The sequence below is a fragment of the Lissotriton helveticus genome, chromosome 6, assembly GCF_964261635.1.
Source record: "Lissotriton helveticus chromosome 6, aLisHel1.1, whole genome shotgun sequence".
NCBI classification, from domain to species: domain Eukaryota; kingdom Metazoa; phylum Chordata; class Amphibia; order Caudata; family Salamandridae; genus Lissotriton; species Lissotriton helveticus.
In genome coordinates this window covers 232,317,597-232,340,640 of record NC_136067.1, presented here as the reverse complement: position 1 = coordinate 232,340,640, position 23,044 = coordinate 232,317,597, and the positions used below count along the sequence as shown (strand labels likewise).

The 23,044-nt window shown below is 41.1% G+C and overlaps 1 protein-coding gene across 5 annotated transcripts in view; it reads left to right on the top strand.

Annotated features, from left to right (window-relative positions):
- LOC144762467 (adhesion G protein-coupled receptor F5-like) overlaps positions 1-23,044 on the top strand; it is an 805,746-nt gene that overhangs the window by 300,332 nt on the left and 482,370 nt on the right. For all 5 annotated transcript variants that reach the window (XM_078647682.1, XM_078647677.1, XM_078647680.1 and 2 more), the window contains exon 6: positions 11,938-12,041. In XM_078647682.1, the coding sequence (XP_078503808.1) occupies positions 11,938-12,041 (104 nt within the window). The remainder of the gene's footprint in view (positions 1-11,937; positions 12,042-23,044) is intronic.

The following is a 23,044-nucleotide window of genomic DNA, read 5'->3' as shown; positions in this document are numbered from 1 at the left end:
GCTTTTCCCATTTTAGGATTTGTTATTTACCACCAACTATAAGTTGGTGGTAAATAACGAATACCTTTGAAAATGCAAATCAGTGCATTTTCAACTTATGTGCTATGTGGCAGACAGACATGCCCTTAGGGCATGTATGTGTGCCACATCTGCACACATATTTACAAGGGGGTGGTGATGGACAGAGTATTCTGAATTAAGCAGAACACTCCTACCCAGTCCACAGATCAGGGCTTGATCCATCACCGTTTTTTAGCTCACTGCACCATCCCAGTTCAGAACCTGGCTATATGCAAATTAGTCTGTCCCTGGCCCAGTGCATCATGGGAACAGGGCAGACCAAACTACCAAGCCAATTCTTTACCAGAAAGGAAACAAGCTTCCGGGGACCGGTTTCTGGCATTACAGCCGTCTTCGGCCCGGCTTGCTTGAATCCTGATGGTGCAGTGAGCAAGGGACTCGCATCCGAGTATACCCTTCCACGCTTATGGTGGCCAAAAATATTTACAAGGGGGTGGTGATGGACAGAGTATTCTGAATTAAGCAGCACACTCCTACCCAGTCCACAGGTCAGGGCTTGATCCATCATCGTTTTTTAGCTCACTGCACCATCCCAGTTCAGAACCTAGCTATATGCAAATTAGTCTGTCCCTGGCCCAGTGCATCATGGGAACAGGGCAGACCAAACTACCAAGCCAATTCTTTACCAGAAAGGAAACAAGCTTCCGGGGGCCGGTTTCTGGCATTACAGCGGTCTTCGGCCCGGCTTGCTTGAATCCTGATGGTGCAGTGAGCAAGGGACTCGCATCCGAGTATACCCTTCCACGCTTATGGGGGCCAAAAATATTTACAAGGGGGTGGTGATGGACAGAGTATTCTGAATTAAGCAGAACACTCCTACCCAGTCCACAGATCAGGGCTTGATCCATCACCGTTTTTTAGCTCACTGCACCATCCCAGTTCAGAACCTGGCTATATGCAAATTAGTCTGTCCCTGGTCCAGTGCATCATGGGAACAGGGCAGACCAAACTAATTTACAAGGGGGTGGTGATGGACAGAGTATTCTGAATTTCAGCAGAACACTCCTACCCAGTCCACAGATCAGGGCTTGATCCATCACCGTTTTTTAGCTCACTGCACCATCCCAGTTCAGAACCTGGCTATATGCAAATTAGTCTGTCCCTGGCCCAGTGCATCATGGGAACAGGGCAGACCAAACTAACATCTGCACACAAGCACGATTCAGGGGTGCAACAGGGTTTCAAAGTGACACCCTGCCACCCTTGACTGTGTTCCCCCTTTTACCAAATCAGTATTTACCGATTCGGTAATTCCATTCATTCTATGGGCCTGGAGGCCCATAGGGATGAATGGGAAATACGGAATCAGTAAAACAGTAAATACCGATTTGGTAAAAAATACCGAATGATTACCTACATCCAATTTACCGATTCTAAAATACCAAATCGGTAAATTTAGGTATTTTAGAATCGGTAAATCTGGATTACCTACATCTGGCCCTTAGTAAGTACACCTTCCTTCCAGCAAATGGCATCTTTATTTGTCACTGTATCTCTCCTACAATGTGTCTGCTTTTTCTATGTGTTTGTCACCTAAGCAAATTCATGTGACCAGACTTGGAAAGCGCCTCATGGGCGCCCTCACTTTTGTGGAACAGTCTCCAAGTGACGCTTGCTTGGTGACAATGGAATGTGACAGCTGAAACTAAATATTCATTAACTGTTATCTGTTTTCATTTGTGTTCATGGCAAATAGCACATATCATCGTGAGTGGACTGAATGCTGCTGGGCGGAGTTGTTGAGTTTTGCTGCTTCTTCTTCCATATTTTACATCTAACTTGGCAGTGCAGCTGGTTACTTGACTTAATATTAGCAATGCTTCAAAATATACATTGAGTGGCCTCTCGCTCCAGCCAGAGGAGTACTATTCTCTTACCTGATGTTATTGGCTACATGGTGAATGACGGTGCTTAATTTGAGCCAGTGGGGACCACCAAGACCTATTTTTGGGAACAGCGTTTATTTATCTGCATGAGACATTTACCGAGAGCAAGGGAAGTGATGGAGCGGGATAGAAAACAGAATTCTGTTTAAACCCGTGAAGTCACACTTCCATAAATAAATTAATAATGCTAACAACTTGTGCTGTGTGTATAATAATTCAACCTAGTTTAAAGTTGCATTTTCACAGAACACGCGGGAAACTAACATGTGTGCTCATAAATGTGCATTATGTTGCATTCTCATGTATGTGGAAAATAATACATTAATTTTGTCTATTGTCATGTCATAACTAATAGCAGCTGTTTTTGAAATAATGGCATGTGCTTATTTTGCTTCCCTTGTCTATGTGATGTCATTCCTACTATTCTAGGTGCACATAAGGTTTTATGGATTAATGAAGACAGGTAGATATAAAATGCTGCTTTATTTGTGCTTTACTGCTAGGTAATTTAGACTAATGGGTTAATTATTAGCAATGATGGGAGGCAACAGAACAAACTGTATTTCTTTCATTAATTATTCTTTGTGTTTGTTTATATAATAGTTTTACAAATGAAGCTTAGAGATGGCTGCAGAAAAATAGTTCCCTTTTAAAAGTGACGCAGGGACAGTGGCGCAGAAAATTGACGCTTTCTGAAAGAGGCCTAATGATGAAAATGGCTCAAGTGAAAATAATTCCAAGAAGGATGGAAAAGGCCTCTGAGCTTTTATTTTGAAAGGTTTTGGAATGAACTGCTAAAAAGATGACTTTTTGGAGAAATTTGCTAACGGTTGCTAACGTGCCACGGGAGTTCAGAGCTGACTAAGCTCAAGGTTAAAAAGGAAGCTGTCGCTACAAAATGTAGCAGCCTAAGGAAGAACTGCCAAGACTTCTAAATGAACAATGGACTAGTGAATTTGCCCGGGCATGTAAGAAGGAGGTGTCACAGTTTACTGTGGTACGAGGTGGCTCAGCCAATGGAGAACTAGAATTCGTCTGCTGGAATGTGAAAAATAGTTAGTTCAGCTAAAATTAGGGTATAAGAATAGGTTCAGAGAACACATAGTTGGCTTACGCTCGAGAAATCTGGAGGACGATGTTATGCTGATGGACTTTACACGTGAGGACAGGAGTTTTTATTAATTACTTTATTACTAGGTGATGAGGGTAGAGACAGAGATATAGTTAGGATTTTGGGAAATGCTTAATTTTACTTATTCCTGCTAATGAATAATAATTCTTGATTTATGCTCTTTTTATTAATACTGAATAAATCTTTCTTTATGACATTTTCTAATGCTTGTTTAATAAAATACCAAAACCTAAGTTTTTCTAGATGTGTTAAAATAAATTTTCTAAAATGACAAGCTGGTCTTGATTATTGCAGATGGTTTAAACAACTATATTTAGATCTTATCGCCTCATGATTCAAGCGCTCTATTGTTGTTATGGGCCTAGTGTTGTAGTGTAAGTTTTGTTGGTAGTAGATAGTGTCATTTGTGCAAAATTTTGGTGAGAGCGCTGGATCAATTTCTGGTAGCAGAGGCGCGTCATCGTAGAGTAGCTCTTTAATTGGCTAGAAGGATTCTGCAAGCGGTTCTCTACGTCAGCCGCTGCGCTGACATTGACTAAAAAGCCGTAGCGTCATTGCTTGAGCTCTGCTGTCATTGGGCAAGGCTTAGGCGAGGTCTCCATGTAATTTTACAATTGTGTATGATTTAATAAATAAAAGAATGTCCTTATAAACATTTTTAATGCTACGATTGAGATCACATTGCATTTACGAAGGGGCGGCACTGTGATTGGTTGCAGCATTTTACCAGCCGCGCTCTGATTGACTAAAGACGCCGCAGCGTCATAATCAGAGCCGCGACATGATTGGGTGAAACCCCATCGTGTAATAAGAAGAGCCGCGCTCTGGTTGGTTGAGGCATCGCGTCATCGTCAAAGTGAGGCTGTGTTTGTTATTGGGTGAGGCTCTGTTACTTGAAAGAGCCACGCTGTAATTGATTGCCCGGAGTGTTGCGCTGAGATTCCCTGACGTTTTAATACCGCTGCCGAGTTTGTAAACATCTCGGCTTTCAAAGTAAATGCGCTGTGATCGCGCTAGTAATTAATAATACATGTCACACTGAGGAGGTACTGAAAGGCTGCAGTATAAATAAAACGAGCGTTAGCAAGCAGCCAAGTACAGCAGAAACGAGGCGGTGAATGAATAAAAGGATTGGGAGACTCTTTTGAGAGTGTGTTTGCAAAGAAGGATGCAGATTTAGAGCTGGTTATTGCAGGGGGAGGTCTGAAGACTTTACAGCAGTGTGATTAAAATAAATAATAAGAAAAACAACATCAAGCTTTCTTTTCCCCACAAAAGTTGATATATGAAGGTGTGCAAGTGCAAATAAATAATTGTTAAGATATACCTAGTCACATTTAAGTGTTGAATAAATATTTTGTATTGTTGTTTTGCAAATACATATTTTTTGGTTTATTAAAATTAAATACAGGTTATAGCAGAAATAGTAAAACATTGTGTGACAAAACGAAAAGTGATAATGACATATAATTAATGTTTAAGGGGTAAAAGGTTATTTACAAGCAAGACATTATATGTAAATTTAAGGCAAAACAAGTCAGGTTTTCTTTTTCCACAGGTATATGTTGCAGAAGGTGTGTAAGTGAAAAAATAAGTACATTTAAAACACATGTGATTATACGCTGATATTATTGTTATAAAAAAAAAATTTGCGTTGTTACTGTTTTTGCAAATTGATATTTTTCTTTACAGGTTAATTAAATTTAGTAATACAGGTAAATTAGGAGAAATATTAAATTGACCAAATTATAAGGTTTTCTACACCTGATAGTGTTAAATTAATTAATTAATTGATCAACAAGCGCTGCAAGGCAAATTTAAAGAGTAAATTTACCGAATTATATAAAGAGAAATAAAATGTCTTCCTTGTATAAGAAAATGAAAAAGGTTGTTGCCAAATGCGAAAGTAAATTAAAAATTCCCAAATTAGTGAAAATAAATAATAAAGGTGTCAGAGTAGAAATTATTGATCAGTGTAAAAATAATGTTGTAAAAATGGATCAGAACCGGAATTCAATAAGACCCCCAGAACAGATTGATGTAACGCCAAAAATGCCAGATCAGATTGATAGAATGTCAGCTCAGACTTCTTCTGAAAATGATGCAACTGAAAAGCATGATGAAATGCTTAGTACTTCTGGAATTAATATTCCTAATTATGCAAATTCATCAAATGATTTGAAGGAGTTCATGAAAATTTTGGAAACAGAGATAGTCCCTACACTGGAAAAAGATGAAATTAATTCTGCAATTTTAAAGGTCCCATTAATTGAAAAGGTTTATTCTATTGTACTTGAGATTGAATTAGTAGGGATTACGACTCAGCAAGGAACAGAGATGACTTCAGTTCTGGTAAGTGAGAAGTCTGATACTGATCTGATTGATTTGAAACAGTCAGACAAGTCAAAATTATGTTTAAAGGAAAAGGAGATTGAGATAAATGAGCTGAATGAACAGTTACAAATACAGCGACAGGTAATGATTCAGAAGACTGAGATGGCTTCATTGCCATTACACATTTTTGATAAAGAACAGTCAGACAAAACAGATACAGGATTAAATAAAGAACAGGAAAACAGTCCAAAAAGATTAAATGCACTTCCAAAATGTTGGTATGAAAATAATGTTCTTTTGAGTGAAGACATTAAAATGAAGGACGCAATTGATCAACAGATTAAAACATTGACTTTTACAGGTTCGCTTATCAGAAATGAAAATTTGATTAAAGGGTTGATTGATGATATCCAATTGGCAGAAAGGTTTGCTGTCGTGATATGTGCAGCATACAAAATGAATGATGAACATGCTTTGAGTTCACTAATACTAACATCTGTAGTTGAAACATGGCAGGTAGTCAAAGACTTACAAGATGATGCAACTCATGAGGAGAAAGGTACATGGTTGAGAACAGATTTTAGACAGCGAGATGAGGATGAGATTTGGATACACAAAGATAGTAGAATAGTTTTACCAAATAGCATGATTACTGACATGAACAGAATGTACTATAAAATTGCTGAATTTCTTTACCAGAGGTGTCTGACTTATCAGCAAGTGAACACAATTAAGAGAACAATTGTGAGATTAGAAACAGAATTACAGGAGAGTGGTTCATTGACCAAATTACAAATGGATTTTTGTGAGATAGCACTGCATGATAAACTGTGCTACATTTTTGTGATTTACTGTTTGATTACAAAATGGGTTGAAACATTTCAGATGAGACATGATGATGAAATTACTGCTGAAAATTTACTAGATGGCAAAAGACATATTAAAAACAGACTGCTCCATTGTACAGATAGAACAGAAATTTCAGATGTTGAGGAGCATGAGAATGTTACTATAAAAGACAGAGATGCAGAAATGTGCCTAGCTGCAGGTACAAAGTGGACAGATATTCTTCCACTTGTTTTGATGTTTCTGAGAAACACTACTGATAAAAAGACACATTTAAGTCCACGTGATATTATGATGGACAAGGTCATGAGACAGACATTCATACCAGAGAAAAGAATAATGACTATCAATGATAACATCAATTTGGAGAACTGCAGGAATTTATCAGATGAAATGATTTCTGTGTTTGATGAAGATGAAACTGAAGTGCAAACAAGAGAAAAAGAGCAAGTACTTGAATTGTTAACAGGAAAAAGAATCAGGAAAAAGGTTCGTCTAAAAAGAAATTCTCTAGTGCCAAGGTGGCAGAAAAGGAGGCTAGTCAGTCTTGTCACAACAAATGCAGAGAAGTGCAAAAGAATGAAGAGGTGGATTGACACTGGCCATACTTTTCGTGTATCTACACCTGAAAATCCTGATGAGGATAGTGTCACAATTGATGATTCAGATTCTGAAGAAGAGCCTGAAGAGAATCCAGATCTTGAAGATCGACAAGTTGGTCGACATCTGGTGAACATGAAAAGAAAACAAGCCTTGATTGAAGAAGACTTGAAAGTTGTGACTGAAGACTCAGAAAATGATGGAAATCTGTCAGAAAAAGAAGCAGAAGAAGAATGTGATCAGATTGTGATTCAAGACCAGGAGAGTATTGAAAAGCAGAAAAGTAGCTCTGAAAACTGGAACAAGAATTCTGAAACTGGGAAGTTGAAGGTAATGGAAGAAGAAAATGAATTGCCAAGTACCAGCTACAAAGATGATGTTCCTAACGGAGTGAAGCTGCTGAGTAAAGAAGTACCTGAGTCTGAAGTTGAAATTTCTGACACTCAAACTGATGAGAATGATGAAGATTCTCAAATAAGAAAATTCAGAAAAGGAGCTTGGAGAACAGAATGTAAAGTGACCAAGCAAAAGAAGAAATTACTAAGAAAAAGTGATAACTGGCAAGGAGAAAATGAAGGCCTAAAATTCAAATTGAGATACAGATCAAAGAAACAGATTGATGAGATATCAAGTCAAAAAGATTCTGTAAAGAAAAGTGAGGCAGGAAAGAAAATGGAAGTGATACCTGTAATGGAGGTAATGGATTGCAGTCAGGAAAAGATTGAAAACAAAAGTGACAATGATTGAAGTACATACCTGTTAAATTTTAGGTTTTTGTTTTTGGCATAAGGCTGAAGAAATCTTGTTAGATGACACAAGGTCGAAGAAATACTGTTAGCTGAAAAATTAAATTGTGACATTAGGTCGAAGAAAAACTGTTAAAATGATAAAAAAAAAAAAAAAGTATAAAAAAAAAAAAAAAAAAAATTTTGAAAAAGGGGGGTGTTAGAAATTTTTTGAAAATTTAGGTACAATTTTTAAAATTTTTGTTTTATTTTTCTTTGCAAGCTTAATGAAAATATAATTCTGCTTTGGTTAATTTAGGTTATTGTTCTTTTAGAAATTAACAAGGAGAAGTTTAAGGTTAAAATGACAAGCAAGATACTGACATTTTATTAGTTATAGTTTTGCAACACTTTTGTTGAAGCTTAGTTGTATGTTACACAAGAAAAAGAAATAGAACTAGAGGGGTTTCTTAAAACTCAATAAAAAAATTGTAGATAAACTGATGAGATAAGTCTTTAGAAATACTAACACAGGTGAAATTGAATCATGTTCATCTTAGATAAAATCTTTGCTAAAATATTGGGTGGTGGTGTGGTGATTTGTTAATCACCAGATGAGGGAGTTGATGGAGCGGGATAGAAAACAGAATTCTGTTTAAACCCGTGAAGTCACACTTCCATAAATAAATTAATAATGCTAACAACTTGTGCTGTGTGTATAATAATTCAACCTAGTTTAAAGTTGCATTTTCACAGAACACGCGGGAAACTAACATGTGTGCTCATAAATGTGCATTATGTTGCATTCTCATGTATGTGGAAAATAATACATTAATTTTGTCTATTGTCATGTCATAACTAATAGCAGCTGTTTTTGAAATAATGGCATGTGCTTATTTTGCTTCCCTTGTCTATGTGATGTCATTCCTACTATTCTAGGTGCACATAAGGTTTTATGGATTAATGAAGACAGGTAGATATAAAATGCTGCTTTATTTGTGCTTTACTGCTAGGTAATTTAGACTAATGGGTTAATTATTAGCAATGATGGGAGGCAACAGAACAAACTGTATTTCTTTCATTAATTATTCTTTGTGTTTGTTTATATAATAGTTTTACAAATGAAGCTTAGAGATGGCTGCAGAAAAATAGTTCCCTTTTAAAAGTGACGCAGGGACAGTGGCGCAGAAAATTGACGCTTTCTGAAAGAGGCCTAATGATGAAAATGGCTCAAGTGAAAATAATTCCAAGAAGGATGGAAAAGGCCTCTGAGCTTTTATTTTGAAAGGTTTTGGAATGAACTGCTAAAAAGATGACTTTTTGGAGAAATTTGCTAACGGTTGCTAACGTGCCACGGGAGTTCAGAGCTGACTAAGCTCAAGGTTAAAAAGGAAGCTGTCGCTACAAAATGTAGCAGCCTAAGGAAGAACTGCCAAGACTTCTAAATGAACAATGGACTAGTGAATTTGCCCGGGCATGTAAGAAGGAGGTGTCACAGTTTACTGTGGTACGAGGTGGCTCAGCCAATGGAGAACTAGAATTCGTCTGCTGGAATGTGAAAAATAGTTAGTTCAGCTAAAATTAGGGTATAAGAATAGGTTCAGAGAACACATAGTTGGCTTACGCTCGAGAAATCTGGAGGACGATGTTATGCTGATGGACTTTACACGTGAGGACAGGAGTTTTTATTAATTACTTTATTACTAGGTGATGAGGGTAGAGACAGAGATATAGTTAGGATTTTGGGAAATGCTTAATTTTACTTATTCCTGCTAATGAATAATAATTCTTGATTTATGCTCTTTTTATTAATACTGAATAAATCTTTCTTTATGACATTTTCTAATGCTTGTTTAATAAAATACCAAAACCTAAGTTTTTCTAGATGTGTTAAAATAAATTTTCTAAAATGACAAGCTGGTCTTGATTATTGCAGATGGTTTAAACAACTATATTTAGATCTTATCGCCTCATGATTCAAGCGCTCTATTGTTGTTATGGGCCTAGTGTTGTAGTGTAAGTTTTGTTGGTAGTAGATAGTGTCATTTGTGCAAAATTTTGGTGAGAGCGCTGGATCAGAAGGAAAAACATACTAGGAGGAAAAAGGAAGGAAGAGAAAGATGTAAAAACCACCACCAAAGGAAGTGGCGGCTCCTCCTCTAAGGTGAATGAGGGCCAAACCACTGCTTTTCGCAATGTAAATAAAGGAAAATAAAATGATAATAACTAAATGTTATTAGCATTTTATTTGATCCTGGTTGCAACTTTGTAGGTGGAGCGGGCTGCTCTGATGACAAAGGAGCAGAGAGAGGAGTGGTGAGCACTCTGTTAGTGCACATGAATGTTTGGCCAACGTCTCTGGCCGGCCAAACAGCCATGTGCACTTTGAATGTTCTCCACCCAGGCTGAATTACAGCCTGGGTGGCTCCCAATCCCCATCTGAGTGCTAAACCATGGTGCTCAGACTTTGGGGGGGTCTGGGTTATTCCTGTTCTGGCCAGAATGGGGGGACAACGAGGAGAGATGCGGTGAGGAGGTAAGTTTAATTTTCTTTATTGTACTCCCACCTGACCCCTACCCCCAATCTGTGCCAGCCGTAACTGACCAAAGGAGAAAACTGGAACCTGGTCGAGTGAGATAAAGGGGAGGGAGTGTCTGGAAATGGAGGAAAGAGGTATGCAGTGATTTAAACGATACACAGCTTTGGCATCGGTCGCACTGACTGACATATAATTGTACCAACCCTTGGCAGCTGAGCAGTGCTTTGGGAACCAGCATTCATTTATTTACTAATTAACCAATTGGTGTATCCATCCTCCTGACATGAAGTGCTCCCACTGCAATGCATAAAGGGATATTTTATACCTGAAAAGTACATCCAATCATTATCTGGTTCATCACATTCAGGGCCTTTTTTATGAGTACCGTGCGCCACTTTTTGTGACGCTGTGGCGGTATAAAAACTAGCCAAACTGCGCCATGTTTACAAAGTGATGCATGTAGATAGATGCGTCTCTTTGTGAACCCCTGGGCTACATTTTACTTGCCACATGTATAATATATTCAGGGTGGACGTTCAGGAGCAGAAAAGGCACCTAGAGCGACACTTCTAGGACGCCACTGTGTCAAATCCTTACGCTTGCCTCACAGAAGTCATAAGGAATGACGCAGGCCCTTTCACACGGAGCTTACCCCATGTAAAAGGGCACATTGCTGGAGTTGCGTCTGTTTTCAGACAAACCCCAGAAATGTGCCACTTTTGCACCTACTGACGGATCTGTAAATCTTTGCAACATGGAGCAACCTACAGTAAATACAGCGCATCCATGGTGTTGCTAGAAGGGCACACTGAAAAGTGTTGCATCGCTGTTTTCATAAGAGGCCCTCAGTACTTTATCTCGTATATGCATTCTTTTCACAGAAAGAAATCCCGGTTGCTGTATTTTTTCCAGCATTGGCAAAGCCAATAGGGAAGGCTTTGATGTGATAAAGTGCATTTGTGCATGAGATGCATGCAAACGGCTTTCGTGAATGAACAGCTTTCGTAATGGCTCTGGCAATTCTTACTTTCTTTATATACATTTGTTTTAGTCTGAAGGTTAAGTGCAGGTGCATACCCTAACAGGTCACTGTCACTAACACGCCAATCTGCCCTCCTTTAAAAGGTTCTGTTTCTGATCAGGTCATAAGGTAATAACTGGGACAACCTGTTTTCAACTGTAGAAGGACCTCCCTACACAAAAACAATCCTGCCTGCGAATATGGCGCATTCCTGCTCTCTCCATTTAATGCACTGCAGCAAGTTCCTTTGCTGCTTCTCACTGCGTCAAATATAGATAAATCTGTCCGCTGATGTCTACAAATAGACTCCAGGTAAACAAAATCCCTGGCAGACTAACAGTGCTGAGCTGAGTGTGTTCTGTATATAGGATTAGCCTGAGTTAGCAGCTCCTACCATTAGCTTGCTCTTTAGTATCCCTTGCACTACCCTTACTTCCCCTATTCTAAAAGGTCTTGAAGGCACCAGTAGGTGCAGAGAGTCTGGGTACTATGAGAACCCTGTATATCCTGTGTTATTTATACCCCTGTGATGTCACTCTGGGACTACGGGGTGCAAGATGTCACTTTCGCTAACCCCTGCTATATAAGTTAATCAAAATTCCTGCACTGTTTTACAACACCAATATTTTAAAATGCTTTGCATCAACAATAATGTTTTAAAATGTGCCAAATGTACCTGTACTACTGCCTGTACTGCAGATTACTATATGTTAAAGTATGAATGGAAAAGTAATACATAGTTACTTTATCTTTTTTCATATCCAACCAACAGAGACCAGAAAAATGAGGATGAAAGTCATAAAAGAATATAACCAGAATATGGCTGACCCATCATCTAAAGAATATCAAGAGCTTAAAAAACATCTGAATGATTCAGTAAGTATCCTGTTTAAGTCCTTCTTTGCAGGCCTACGATGGGACATATAGGGATTTGGCCTCAAGAATTTAACCGGGGATTTGATTTGAAGGCATCATCCTAACATTTGCCCAATTCAAATGATATACAAGGGGTGAATTTCAGTAGATTGGACCTGCGCCTGAGAGACATGCATTCCCTTCTGTAGACCACACAAGGAAATAGGTTGCAGCTCTGTCTCTCTAATTGCAGGTGTTCATGGTTAGAGAGTTTTAATTAATTTTGAGTCGGATGCAAAATAATGTCTGGTGGATCATGCTAGGACCCCTGAAACTGGACTTTTCAAAAAATTGAAATCTGTTTAGGCATCCGAACTCCAGAGCGATGAGGTCTTACTGAAGGCTTTGTAAGAAATGGGGATATGAACCCAAGCAAGGCAGAACCCACCACTGTAGTTAGGGTAAAAGAGTTAAACACCCATGATAACCACTGCTATTCCCCTTGGTAGCTTGGCACAAGCAGTCAGGCTTATCCCAGAGGCAATGTGTAAAGCATTTGCGCATAACCACACACACACACACCAGTGACAAAATACATGCACCACAAAAAAAGACTAAAAATAAGTTTCTGTATTGCATATACACATAGACTAAAACCACATAAACCAATAATTACTTTGCCAACTAGGCAAATGTCATAATATCACAGTTGGTGCACTAAGCAGTGTCAGTGCCAGTTCAGAAAAACAGGACACAGCCCAGAAATCACAATTTCATCCCATAAACCTACAAGGAGCAGCAACCTGAACTCCTAATACATGGTATACAGCAATGTCAGTGGGCCCCGCTCACTGGCCCGCATTACTCCCCGTGTCAGATTCCTGCTGTGCATCTGGAGTGACCCCAAAATCAAGCAGAACCGGGGCTAAGCCAATGCTCCCAGTGAGTTCTGGCCAGGGTTCTCCTTCTGAAACACTTGTCTGTCACCGTCCCCTCACTGGGTGGGCCACAGTGCTAGGCTTGGCAATGTGGCAACCCTTGCTGTCCTTAGGGAATTCAAAAAGCGCTCCACACAGACCTTTAAAGCTTCGCCCTTCAGACTCAGGGCAGACTAGAAAGGCTCACACGCACTGTAATATAGAAAACAGAAAACGAAGGGCAACCACTAATTACGCCTTGCTACACCAACTCTCCAATGATCCTCCCTACACAAGGGGATTGGGCCTAGAGCACTTTTTGGCGCTGTGGCACCCATTTAGTTACTCAAGGCACCCGGTCTTGAGTAACTAAGCAGCGCTGGATAAACACTGCCCTTCAAAAGCACTCAACACGTGCTGAGGAAACACAGGTGCCTCAGACACGCTGAATGTGAACAATGCCCTCCAGCCAGACTTCCTAGGTGCCGAGTTCAATGGCAGAGGTAGGAAGGGGGACTTTGATGGTTCTGAGATCTCTAAGAACAGGGTGCAAGCTCAGCTCAAGCCCTTGGAGATCACTGTGGGCACCAAAGCAGGAGTGTAGGCAGCACTGCAGCACACAGGGTCCTTATTATGTGAAGAGGCAGTCCTTCATAGCAGGTCAGCATAACAAAGCAAAGGCAAAGTGGTGATTTCTCCTGACAGCCCTGCAGTTTCTCCTGTCAATGTGTGGTCACTGACAGAATATCGAAGTAAAATATATGAATATAAAAAATGTTGATAAAAAATATAGGTTGCAAAAATATCGACTCCCTATACTTAAACAGGGAAGTACAAAAATATTGAGAAAAAGATAACGATGTTAAACATATAGGAGCCGATAACAATCTCACTGGGAGAAGGCTCAGTCCGACTCTGATCCCAAGGGCTTTCCGACCGACTCAAGCTCCGGGGCTCGGAGCGCCCCAGTACGATGCAAACAAGCACTGACGGACACGGGTCGCTCAGAGCCCCATTGAAGTCAATGGAAGCCTGTTGTACGAATCGTACATAGGCTCCCATTGACGAAAAGGTATGTTGCGCACAAGGGTGCCCCCTGTTGTGGGGATGCGTCTGTGCCACCCGTGCTGTACATGCATGTGTAGGGGGGGCCCTTGGGTCTCCCCCTGTGTTTAACTCGTAATGCAACGAGTGAAAGGGGCTTTGGCGCGGACCACCAAAGTGTGTGTGTATATATATAAATAAATATATATATATATATATATATATATATATATATAAAATGAAAATGATAAATATTAAATATATTGAATAATAAAATTAATCAAAGAAATATGTTTAATATACATTTTAACAAATATAACAAATAAACTTAATTACAAAAAGTTATAGACACATATATAAAAATGATTGTGTGTATATATTTATATATGTGTGTGTGTGTATATATATATATTTATATATATATATATATATATATATTTACTTTAAAACAATTAAACTATTAATTTTAATTTATTTTTATAATTTTACATATATAAAAAAACATGAACAATACTTACAGAAAAAACATACATCACATACATTTAAAATATAATCAAAAACACATAACACAAATTAAAAAATGAATATTTTAAACAACTATATTTTTTGCAAATTATATTAATGACTGCTATATTTTAAAAAACAATATTTCTTACCTTAAATTCGATATATTTGACCACAATATTATTGCTGTCAATATTTCTTTGTCATGATATTATTATTATTATTATTATTATAAAAGCTTTTATAACGTGCTCAATTACTAAGAAAATAGTATCCTGGCGCGGAAGGGAGAGAGGGCAGAGCAGAGAAATTCCAGAAAACATAGAAAGCCCTACACAGTGATGTTGAAAAGGTGGGTCTTCAATCCTTTCTTGAAAACAGAGATGGTTGGGGCTGTTTTCAGGTGGAGAGGAAGAGTGTTCCAAGCTCTCGCAGCTCTGACTGAGATGGATTGGCCACCAAGTCTGCTGTATTTGAATTTAGGTACCGTCATTTGGCACAGATTAGCCGACCTTAAGGGTCGGTTAGGAACATAAAGGGAAAATCTTTTTCTCAGATAAACTGGACCGGTTTGATGGACAGCGCGGTAAGAGAGGACAAGGATTTTGAACAAAATCCTGTGAGCGACTGGGAGCCAGTGGAGGGCACAAAGAGAGAGGCGGACACTGGAGCTTTTGGGTAAGTGAAACAGGAGTCGCACAGCGGCATTTTGAAGGACCTGGAGGCGATGTATAAGATAAGCTGGTAAACCACAAAAAAGACCATTCGCATAGTCTAATCTAGATAATATAAGGGCGCGAATGACAGTCTCCTTGGCCTCTCTCGGAAGGAGGGGAAAAAATCTACGTAGCGTTTTAAGTGTAGAAAAGCAAACCCCTGTGAGTTTTTTTAAATGATCCTCAAATTTCAGGTCATTATTGAACCAGACTCCTAAAAATTTAGCAGGGCCGCCGATAGATTTAGGACATGGCAGATCGGCAGGCCAGAGAAGATCACTGAAGTTGTCTGGGAAAGAACCATACAACAGAATCTCTGATTTGCTTTCGTTGCATTTTAGCTGGGCGAGGGCTAACCAACGAAAAACAGATGATAGACAGGATTGGGCTGCCGACGTATCCAGGTTATTTTTTGGCCATGTGAACAGAAGTTGGGTGTCGTCGGCATAGGCCATTGTTTTAGCTCCTAACTGTTCCGCAAGATGGATAAGAGGGGTGAGGTAAATGTTAAAAAGCAGGGGGCTGAGGGTGGATCCCTGAGGGACGCCAGTTGTAAGTTTCTTGGGGGAGGAAGCAAATGGCGGCATCCAGACTGTTGCGTTTTTTTTTTCTAAAAACGATGTCAACCAAACCAGTGCAGGGCCTGTGATACCTATGGCCGCTAGTCTGGTGAGCAAAGGGGATGTGGAACCATATCGAAGGCGGCAGAGAGGTCCAATAAAATCAGAGCCGCTCTGCCACCTCCGTCCAAACATTCCCGAATAGCCTCGGATATTTCAACTAGAGCAGTCTCCGTACTGTAGGCTGCTCTAAAGCCTGATTGCGCTGGATGGAGTGCCTATTCCCAACTCAATATTTGTGTAAGTCGACATTTCCAACTCGCTATTCTGTCTGAATACCCTGTACTTATACTCAAAATGTCTTTGATGTGGAGGTAACTTCGAAGGAAATCTTGGTAGTGTGCAACACCCGTATTCAATCTCAGTCCCTGGCTCCAGACTACAGGGGGGTGGAGACAGCATTGTGAAAGGACGGGTACAACCCTATTTAGGTGTCAGTGACAACTCCCCCGACTACTATAGCTCAGGAAAACCCATCAGCCTGATGATGGGCCATCAGGATGTGCAGGGCACTCCTCCGCTCCCTTTGTTTGACTGTCTAGAGTGAATGCACAAAAAGGTCCCTGTCAGTCTAAACCATATGTTGATTTGAGCCAGGCTGCAAAGCACAAAGAGTCATAAGCGCATAGAAATGCCCACTTTCTAAAAGTGGCTTTTCTAAAATAATAATGAAAAATCCACCTTCACCAATAGGCAGGGTTTATCACCACTATTCCAAACATGCCAAACGTGGCAACAATACTCCTTTAAGATCAGAAATGTATCACTGCAAAACATATCAGGGAATTCCCCTGCAAACATATGAAAGGAGCAGGACTCACAGCAGTGAGAAACCAAATTGACTGTCACTCCTAGGACATGCCACACAATGATGGCACATGCCTAACTTTTACCTACACTTCACCCTGCCCATAAGCCTACATTGGGCTTACCTTATAGGTGACCTACATGAGGTAAAAGGGGAGTTCCAGACTTGGCAAGTAACTTTACTGGTCAAGTCAATGTGGCAGTAAACTGCGGAAGCAGGCCTTGCTGTGGCAGAGGCCTGAGACAGGTTTGAAATGCTACTTATGTGGGTGGTACAAGCAGCGGTGCAGGCCCACTAGTTGAGTTTGATTTACAGGCCCTGAGTATATGGGATACCACTGTACAAGAGACTTATAGGTAAACTAAATATGCCAAACATGGGTAGACCAATCATAACCAAGTTTAAAGGAGAAAGCACATGCACTTTAGCATTGAATATCAGTAAAGCCAAAAAAAAAAAGCAGATCAGAAACAATACAAGAGGAGGGTAAAAAGTTGGGGGATAACCCTGCAAATAGGGCCAGATCTAACAGGCTTCTTGCGATGGAGCAGGCTTTTAGCTTTTTCAAAGGCAACGGTGATAGTAGGCTACGTGGGAGTGAGAAAATTACTAACAGTGAAGAGGTGCATGCACAGCACACTTTAGCCACAGATTCCTTGATGTACAGTCGACAAAGTGTAACTCTGGCAACGGTGCTTAGGAATGTACGAAGAAACACGCACCATGTAATACAATAATGACGTGTAACAGGTGGGGAAACGAACACATTGAATAGTGAGTAAGTATCAACTAAACACAATAAGTTTCCAAGGATCTAAATAGTCTACAGCACACATATTACACATATTATAGTCTTGCAGCACACATATTATAGCCAAAATAATAGCAGTTGAAATGTCCAAATGGTTAGCATATATTGGAAACTGTACTTATTGTGATTAATTCCACATGCCCTTATCTTGAAAACGTATGCATATCTTGTCAAAGTACATAGATGTGAAGCTACATATTTTAAACCTATACTTAACTATATATATACACTTATCAGGTCCATAGTTGGTCAGCAATATTTTGGCAAAAATGTTTCTATAATTTGGAGCCTTCATTCAGGTTCCACTCCAATTATTTCTGGTGGGACAACCACCAGTGGTTAAATCAGGCTTCACAGCCAGTGGGTGGAGGTTTGTCCAGCTGGAATGATCTCATGACTCTTTGGGCCCCATTAGGATGTCGGGCGGACAAAGTCCGCCCGCCATCCTCCCGATGAAAGGGACCGCCCGCCATAAGGGCGGGCGTCCCGTGGGGGCAATTAGGAAGCGCCCGCCACAGTGGCGGGCGCATCTCGTATTTTTAACATTGAAAGCACTGCCCGCCGCAATGCTAAAAATACATGTTGCGTGCGGTGCCTACCACTTTGTTCTTTGAAAGGCAGGGGGGTACCATAGGTACCCCAAATGTGCACCCCCCACCCCCTCGGAATCCATGGGGGCCCGCAGGGGGCCCCCAAAGCAGACTCCACATGCCTTTCCGTGGCAGCATTGAAAGCATTCACTTTTGCACATTCTAAAAGACACCGCCACCATATAGAACCCTTTTCAGCCCGGTTGACATGTCGACTGGGCGGAAAAGCGGTGGACGGTCTTTTCGTACGCTGCGGAGCCCCCAGCCATTATAATATGGTGAGGGGTCATTCCAGCACGGATGGCGGGCGGATCGCCCCCGCCAGGCCGGCGGTGGCAACCACCGGCCTGGCTGGGGCAAATCGCCCACCATCCTAAAGGGGCCCTTTCTATTTTTCAGAAACAAGCTTACTTTGAGATTTTTTCTAAAAAACAAAAAGTATGCTGTAGAGGCCAAAATAGCATGGTGCTAGCTCCGCAGATCTCTCTGGCTTCTGCGCAATTCGAGCACCAGTAAATTCAAAGAGGACAGTGAGATCTGACTTGCTAGACAGCCATCTCATAATGTAGTAGGTGGTCCTGTGACAGAGCAACCCCCCAAGGTCTATAAGGATTCCAATTTTTTATTTCACTTCATTTTAAAATATGTGTATATAATATCTAAAAATTAATTGTTAAACATTTTGACCTGAGACTCCATGAATACTGAATTTGGAAAAAGCCAAAGTTGCAAAATAGCTTTGTTTTTAGGTAGGAGAAATACTCAGCTTGTTTCAAAAGGAATTTAATACACTTTGGTTTGAGTTGCAGTAATAACTTTTATTTCAGGACAGTGCCAATAAATGACTGTGCTTTTGCTTAGCACTTGTGTCAATAACAACACATGACACGCATTAAAATCAGAGATGAGTAAGGTGAGCCAACCTGTACTATTCAAGAGGTTCCCAGCTGTGACACCAGGGTCAAATGTGATGATTAACACACAGTAAGTGCTGGGTAGTATTATAAGTGTCTTTGGCCACATCTTTAATCACTGCTATTGGACATCTTGAGGAAATAATCCACCAGTTACATTGTTCAGCTATGATCCCTGATTACTACCCAGCACTCAGAGGTTACTTCATCAGGATCAGTGATAATAGCACATCTTGGACACCGCTGAAGCACTCCTTCCTGTGAACATCATTAACCCAACCCCTTCATTCCAATCATCCTATACTAGCCACCATTAAACACTGAATGGGGGATGCACCATTACATGAAACATGTGTCACCCCTGCCCTTGCATGGAAGCAATGGAGATTGAAATGTTACTGAGTGTAATGTAATGAACATAATATTCCAACTAGTAATTTTAATACACTTCATACTTTGTTTCGTCGTTGGTAGAAATGGGGTCTCTAGTTGGCAAAGGTATGCACCCTGTTCAAGAAGGGACCACAATCCTAGTCAGGGTAATCTAGATACGCAATGAAAGCTAACCCGTGCTCACCATCTGATAGCTTGGAACAGAGCAGTCAGGTTTATCTAAAGAGGCAATGTGTAAAGTATTTGTGCAGCACACACACAGTAACACAATGAAAACACCACAAAAATACTCCACACAAATTTTGAAAAATAGAGAATATTTATCAGAGTGAAACAAGACCAAAACAACATAAATCCAATAAATAGAACTGGAGTAATGCATTTTTAACGAATAAACCAAAAATAGTGCTTAGAAGTCAATTCAATTAGAAGAATCTTTATTCAGCCAGTCATGGCCATGAAAAAAATAGGTCAATAAGATACAGTCAAGAGTAATCATGAAACAAGAATTAAAAACAACATCATCATCCAATGCATTATTAAATGACTTTAAAAGTAGCATGTTAACTCTATTTCGTACAAGTGAAAGACTTGCCAGTATGCTTACAGCAGTTTATAAAACAGTCTAGTAACAGCATACATATCAAGTGCAAAATGCATATAAAATATGATCATAAAGTAGTAAGAAACAATAAATATCTAAAACTAAGATACAATTATATCAATATAAACATTGTTATCCTTCCTCCTTAGAAGTCAATAGTGCTAAGGGATTACTTGAGGTTGTGCTATACCGGGGTAATCCAAAGTTCAGACCAACCGCAATGGAAGGCAGGCCGGCTACAGGACTCAGACAGGTCCAGATGACAAAGTACCTTGGATGGAGCAAGTATCGATGTCAAAGACTCGATGCGAGGTGTCGAGGCGGTGTGTTTAGTCATCAATCCCATGGATGAAGGAGACGCATTGTTGCAGTTCCTTGCAGTCAATTAAAGCTTTGCAGTCAAATCCTTTAACAATGTAAGTGCTGTGTCAATGTTGAGCTGTCTGTCGAGGTGATGTCATCGATCAGCACCTGCATCGGCGTTGAAGGGCAATGCGTTGGTTCCTATTGGCGCAAAGTAGTCACTGCATCGATTTTGATGCAGAAACAGCTGTAGAATCCCCTTCTAAGGGCCAGGACTGGAGGTAGCACCTCAGACAAGCATAAGACTCACAGATGGCAGAGTCCAGCACCACCATCAGAATTGCAAGAAGTCTTTTATGACTCTGAGACTTCAGAAACAGGAGACAAGCCAGCAAGCTTTTGGAATCACTCTGGGTCCAAGCGAAATGGAGCCAATCCTTGTCCTCAGCAGGGCAGAGATCAACAGGAAATAGGGCAGCTCAGCACAGCAGCAGTGAATCAGTTAATTAGAACAGTCAGTCAAGCAGAGTGGCAATCCTTGTAGCACAGCAGTCCTAACTCTTGGCAGAGTTCTTCAGAGGTCCAGCAGTATACTATCTTGGTAGGATCAGAGCCCCAGTACTTATATCCAAAATTGAAGTGGGGTGGCTTTGTAGCAGGTACTTGACATGCAAAGATCCCCTTTCATCTGTGGGACACAACACACGGCCTATACAGATGTAAGTGTTAGTTCCCATCCCCTTCCTGCTCAGGAAGGTTATCAGAATGCAGATGAGTCCTCTGTCACACCCACCCATCCTGTGTTTTTGGCTGTCTAGAGGGAATCAATCAATCAGGCATTTGTAAAGTACTACTACTCACCCGTGGGGGCCTCAAGGCGGTAGGGGTGGGGGGAATCCAGGAAGGGGGTCTGTTGAAGAGCCAGGTTTTGAGGTTTCTTGTGAAGATGGGAAGCGATGTTGTCTGTCTGAGGTGAAGCGGAAGGTCGTTCCAGGCCTGGGCCACGAGGAAGGTGAAGGAGCGGCCTCCCGATCTGGATTTACTGGTGCGGGGGACCACAGCATAGAAGATCTGGGCTGATCGTAGGGTCCTTTGGGGTACGTGGAATTTGAGTCTGCTGTTCAGGTTTGCTGGTCCAGTGTGGTGGAGGGCCTTGTGTGCGTTGGTGAGAATCTTGAAGGTGACTCTAGATTCGATGGGGAGCCAGTGGAATGTGCACAGGTGCCGGGAAATGTGGCAGTGTCTTGCCAGGGTGAGGACCAGACTTGCAGCGGTATTCTTGATGTTCTGTAGCTTGCGGGTGAGGTTTTAGTTTATTCCAGCGTAGTCTGCAGTGCCGTAGTCGAGTCAGCTGGTGACCAGGTCGCGAGTAACTGTCTTTCTGTGTTCAAAGGGAGATCCATTTGAAGGTCTTACATAGGAGGCGGAGGGTGTGGAAGCAGAGGACGAGACTGAGTTGATCTGGAAGGCCATTTTCAGCTCAGAGTCCAGGATGATTCTTATGTTGCATGCGTGGTCCGTGGGGGTGGGCGGGGTTCCGAGGGCGGGGGGCCACCAGTTGTTGTTCCAGGCATCAGAGTTTGGGCCCAAGATGAGTATTTCTGGCGTTTAGTTGTAGGCAGCTGTTTTTCATCCATTTGGCGATGGCTTCTATGCCTTCTCGAAAGTTGTGTCTGGCGGTGTTGGGTTTGTTTAATAGTGAGAGGATGAGTTGGGTGTGGTCTGCATATGACCCAATGTTTAGTCCATAGGCTCTGACGATGTGGGCAGGTGTTTGATGTAGGGTCCAAGAGGAAAAGGGGAAGTCTGACACGCTGCGTTCTGCCGGAGAGGAAGGAGCAGATCCAATTGAGGGCCTTGTCCTGGATCCCTGTGTTGTGGAGTCTGCATATTAAGATGCGGTGGGAGACTGTATCAATCGCCGCTGAGAGGTCGAGGAGGATGAGGGCTACTTATTCTCCTTTGTCCAGTAGGGTGTGGATGTCATCTGTTGCAGCGAGGAGGGCGGTTTCCGTACTGTGTTTTTTTCAGAAGCCGGATTGGGAGGAGTTGAGAATGTTGTGCTCTTCGATGAATGTGGCGTGTTGGCTGCACAAAGTGTAGCTTTCATCCAGCCCAGACGTGTGTTGGAGACAGGATGCATAGCACATAGAGCAGTAGGAGCAGAGAAATGTCCACTTTCTAAAAGTGGCATTTCTAAAATTGTATATTAAATCCAACTTTACCATTAAAGATGATTTCTCATTACCATTCCAAAGATGTCAAACATGATGCAGCTACTCGTTTCTAATCAGGAATTATTGCCGTAAGGTGTTTTAAGGGACTCCCAATGATTGCCTAAAAGAGGAGTAGACCTCACAGTAGTGAAAAACAAATGTAGCTGTTTGTCACTACCAGGAAATGTAAAACTTAAAAGTTAACAATCAATCAGGGGTCTGTAAAACGCAGCTACTCACCCGCGAGGGAATCAAGGTGCTGCATGGAGGTCATCCGAAAAGCCAGGTCTTGAGGTTCTTCCTGAACTGGAGCAATGTAAGTCTTTGCGGAGGTGAACAGGGAGGTCGTTCTAGGTCTTGGCTGTGAGGTGGGCGAAGGAATTTCCTCCCATTCTGGTCTTGTAGATGCGCGGGATGGTGACCAGGGAGAGATTGGCTGATCAGAGGTTTTTCTTGGGTGTGTGGAAGGAGAGGCTGCTGTTTAGGTATGCGGGTCCAATGTTGCGGAGCGCCTTGTATGCATGAGTGAGGAGATTGAAAGTTATTCTTCTTTCGATGAGGAGCCAGTGGAGATCGCAGACATG